The sequence below is a fragment of the Eimeria mitis genome, genomic scaffold, assembly GCF_000499745.2.
Source record: "Eimeria mitis Houghton genomic scaffold, Emh_scaff4469, whole genome shotgun sequence".
NCBI lineage: Eukaryota > Apicomplexa > Conoidasida > Eucoccidiorida > Eimeriidae > Eimeria > Eimeria mitis.
Window position 1 is genome coordinate 177 of NW_024015385.1, and position 4,419 is coordinate 4,595.

Genomic DNA, 4,419 nt, shown 5'->3' on the forward strand with positions numbered 1-4,419 from the left:
TGTATATATATATATATATATACATATATATATATATATATATATCTGCTTCAAACACCAGAAATATAGCCTCTAAACATTACAAACGAAAACGCATGCAACAAATTCCCTCGGTGGCGGGCGGTAGAAACAAATGAAATAGACAGTTGGTTTGAATCTCTCTTTATACAAGAGGGTGTTCAGGGGTATCGAGTGTATAGACATCTTACTGATGCCAAGCCAGGATAAGGCGAATGTGCGTAGAGAGCAGCAGTTACATGCCTTGCTGGCGTTGCCGCAGCAGGCGCCAAGTATACCGCACATATTGAATAAATAAAAGGTATATGTGTTCAGCTGTGGGCCCACCACAACAGCTGCTGCAGCTGCTGCAGCAATACGGGGTCAACGGTCCCGATATATACGCAGAGTTTCAATGTATTCAAGTTCTCTAGTCGCTGCTGCTGCTCGCTTGCCTAGCAGCTGTACAGCTGAAAGATCCTGCTGCTTTCGGTGGGAAACCTGTGAACGACAGCAGCATTAGACCCTTAAATAGCCATAATAGAGTTCTATTTAGAAAGCTGTTGAGCTGTTGTTCCTAGGAAAAAGAAAACATAAACAGCAGCCGCTTCGATGCGGCGGAATACAGACGGCGATGCTATTCACCTTCCTCCGGGAAATCTTTCACTATTTCCTTCAAACTTTCCCGGGGCTGTGAAATAACCCAAAACAACAAACAGAAAGCTGAATTTTTTGCTTTCTAAGAAGGCAGAGAGCTATGCAGCATGCGTGGCAGATCAATAGCCACTCGAGCCAGCCACAGCAATCGACGATATCTTGCGTTTGAATTTCCGCTGAAAATAACCGACCAATCGAACCCTTTTTTAATAAATAAATAATTTATGAATGTATTTAATCAATTTATGTAAAATTATTTCATAGATTCCGCCGTTACCCCGTCACGATCCTCCCACCATGACCCACGGACTGGGTTCCCGGAAATCGCCGCCGCACACCTCCGCCACTTTCTGCAATGCAGCTACAATTTGCAAGTTTCTTACGACTAGAAGAATATTATATTAGATCAGGGTATGCAATATGCAGAGAACGCTTCACCTCTGTTGTTTCAGTCGGAGGTCCAATGGACTGAAATCACAGCTACAAGCTTAGCGTAACCCAATCTATATTCCAGTAAGCTGTAATATTAGTAAAAGGAAGCGGTAGAGGGGTTACAGCAGATACACTCTGTCCCGGGACAACCCGTGCCGTCTCAGAAGCAAACCCCCCCCATCGGGGACCTACATACAGCCTGTTAAAAATTAAGTTTGTTTCAGGTCCTACCAGAGGGGGAGAGAGTAGAGCTACATACATAAATACATAAATATATATATATATATATATATATATATATATATATATATATATATATATATACATGGCGAGTATAAACGTTAGACTGCTGCGTTGGACCCTAGTTAATAGCCCACGTCAATGCATTGTTGCAATGCATCAACACGGTTGACAAGAAGAGCGTGCAGAGAAGTGTTTTTAGGCCGCAAGGCTTTCATTTGACGCTATTGAAAAGGAAAACCAATACAGGCAAAAATAAGCAAAGCCGTCTTTATGATGAAAACGCGGCAAACGCATCAGCACCACGCATCATGTGCCTCAGAGCGTCCGCCTTAACAAGACCTAATCGTTAAATACACGAAGAAACTCTGGATTTCTGGTAAGGTTTCAGTGCAGAATATATGTCTGATGAGGAGCAGCGCTCAGATCTAATTTGTACTACACAGGATCTAGTTTGCATATCAAGCGTGCTTCTGTCCGAGGTAGAGCGACGGCTGAATCTCCATGAGGGTTGATCGTGAAAGCGTTATTCAAGTATCTTGCAAAAATAGAAAATAAGCACACGTTGCAGCCTGCAAGAAACTCAGTGCATGCGTGCAAGTGTGCATCCGTTTATCCCGTAATTAAAAGAAACAAATGCACTGAAATATCTAACCCGACGGCCCCCAGCAAAGTGTGCAGGGGCCCCGGATGCGCATGCGGCACGCGCAAGAGGTTTTTATGAGCTCGAAATGCAGAAATAGTGTTTTCAAAAAATCCCTGCTGAGCCCGACTCGAATACAGGAAAAGGCTCGCTATTGTATACTGCAGCAAACGCTACATGTAAACAACAGAAAGGAGGAATCTTACTCCAGCAGGGCAACTACAACCCAACAAAGCTCTCATAACGGAACTCATATAAATCGGGGAACACTGCTGCTTACTATAACAAAACATTTCCTTGGTCAAACGCAAATGTGCATCTGCTGCGTCGCGCCAGGGTTTCCCTCCCAGCAAGTCCTCAGTGTCAATCCCCCCCCAAAAAAAAATATTATTTCAGAATACAGGTGCATGTGTATTTTTATTTTTTTTTTCTGTTTGACGACGCGGTTCAAACTGCTCATAGGCCAGGCCGGCCTGGCATGGGGAAGCTGCGGGCAAGCGCCGTCACCCGTTCCTTGAGAGAAGCTATGCGGGGATGCGATGGGGTTACGTGTTTCTTGAAGTCGTTCAGTTTCTTACCCGATTGCTCTGCAACAGCACAAAGAAGAGAATAAATAAAAGCGTAATATGAAGTATATACACACAGTATGTATCTAGGGGTACAGACAGATGCATTGGTGGTCTTCGTCGTTATACAACTGGAGAGGAACAGCAGCTAGCAACTGTTCCTGCAGGTTGTTTGCTGCTTGTTTCATGTTCAGCACAAGCAAGTGCACGCTGGTGCGCGGATGCATGCAGGGCATTCCAAGTGTTCTGCATATGAATACTCGGGTGTAGACGGTTGGTGGGTGTACAGATGCTACTGGTTTTTTTGCATGTGTGTCGGACCCTGTATTTCACAGCAGATGTCAATTGCCTCCTTGATTAAACTCGCTACTTGTTTAAACTCCTTCGAGCCGAAGCCGCGAGTCGTCATGGCGGGGGTACCGATGCGCACGCCTGCCAGCACATCCCAGCAAACAAAAATGAAACTCACCTGCGTACATATGTTTTTTATTCTAATATTAATACATTATTTCCATCCGTATGGAGGCGATAAACCTATTATCACTCGAGTAACTAGTATTTATTCATTAACCGACAGCCTTTCTTCTCATGAGCACCCTAAGCCCTAACGTCAGCTGAAACCAAATATAGAAAATATTTTGTTGTCTCCCGCACCGGTAGGAATGCCTGGTGAGTCGCCCGAGATTGAGTTTTTGTTCAGGGTGATGTTCACAGCGTCGCAGACCAACTGAAGCTTCGCCCCTATGATAAGCACAAGCATTCATCACAACCTCAAGCGCACTGTATTCACGTGAATGCAGTTTCAAACCCTCACGATGTCTTTGTGCAACAACGAAGAAAGTGGCGCTCAGGGTGAGGTAAATTTTCTGTGTTTTCGGATCGGTAGAGGGCTGCAGAGAGGATATTGAGGACCACTGGACACCAGGAATGGCTGTTCAGGAAGCAGAACGCACATGCAGATACAAACAGCTTTCTCATCATACATGTATCTACACAACGCACCCGTCAACCCTTGTGGTTTCAAGTCCAAGAGCAGCAAGTGGTTGTCCGTCCCGCCGGTGACGAGCTGCAGGCCGTGGCTCTGTAACTCAGCTGCCAACAGCTTGCAGTTGTCTAACACGTTTTGTGAATAGACTTTCCACTCCGGTGTACACGTCTGCAATGCAGACGTGTACCTCCAGCAAACAGCGCAACTATCAAACCACTTCCTTCCCTAGCATTTCGTATTAAGATTGCCAACCAGCAGTTGAGTGCAAGCATGCATAGATTCACATATATGGATGCTTGTTCAGTTGTTCATTCGTTGGGGGGAAGGGCTCAGCCCCCTCTATGCATGCGGTGAAGCAGAAAAGATAATATTGCATGTTTGTGCCTCTGGGGTGAGGCAGGCGGTGCTTCGCTTGCCTGTTTGAGTTGGTGAGCAACAGCAGCAATGTGGTTCTCGTGAGGTCCCCCTTGAAGGCCTGGAAAGACCGCTGCGTCGACTCTGGAGGCCCCATTTGGCACTCGTTTGGTGTTCACGAAGATCATACCGCTGCGGGGCCCCCTGCACACAATACGCGCATGCACGCATGCAAGATACGAATATATACACAAAACATGGACAGTCTCGCGAGGCACAACCAAATGAATATTCATATCTGTGCATTGGCTAGCCCGTAGAAGGAAATACGCCGGCGTATGAACTCAACTCATGCGCACAGTGCAGTGCAGCAAGAGATATGATGCGCGTACTGGTATGCATGCATGCACGCATAGGGGATAGTTCCTGATTTATGAGAGGCACACTAAACTAAACATAACAGATGAGGGGTGAGAGAGGATTGCGCGTATGGGTTTCGTTTCAGCGGGGGAGTTTCTATACACCTGAGGGTTTTGTGCGTC

General features: G+C 45.9%; 1 protein-coding gene across 1 annotated transcript; it reads right to left on the bottom strand.

The window, feature by feature from the left end:
- Positions 1-2,425: 2,425 nt before the first annotated feature.
- On the bottom strand, positions 2,426-3,295 carry EMH_0075400 (Serine hydroxymethyltransferase (SHMT-L), related; the record flags this gene model as incomplete). Its single annotated transcript, XM_038022723.1, has 3 exons — positions 2,426-2,556; positions 2,857-2,967; positions 3,190-3,295. 3 exons carry the CDS (start codon positions 3,293-3,295, stop codon positions 2,426-2,428), a joined length of 348 nt encoding a protein of 115 aa, XP_037878577.1.
- Between the last annotated feature and the right edge of the window lie 1,124 nt (positions 3,296-4,419).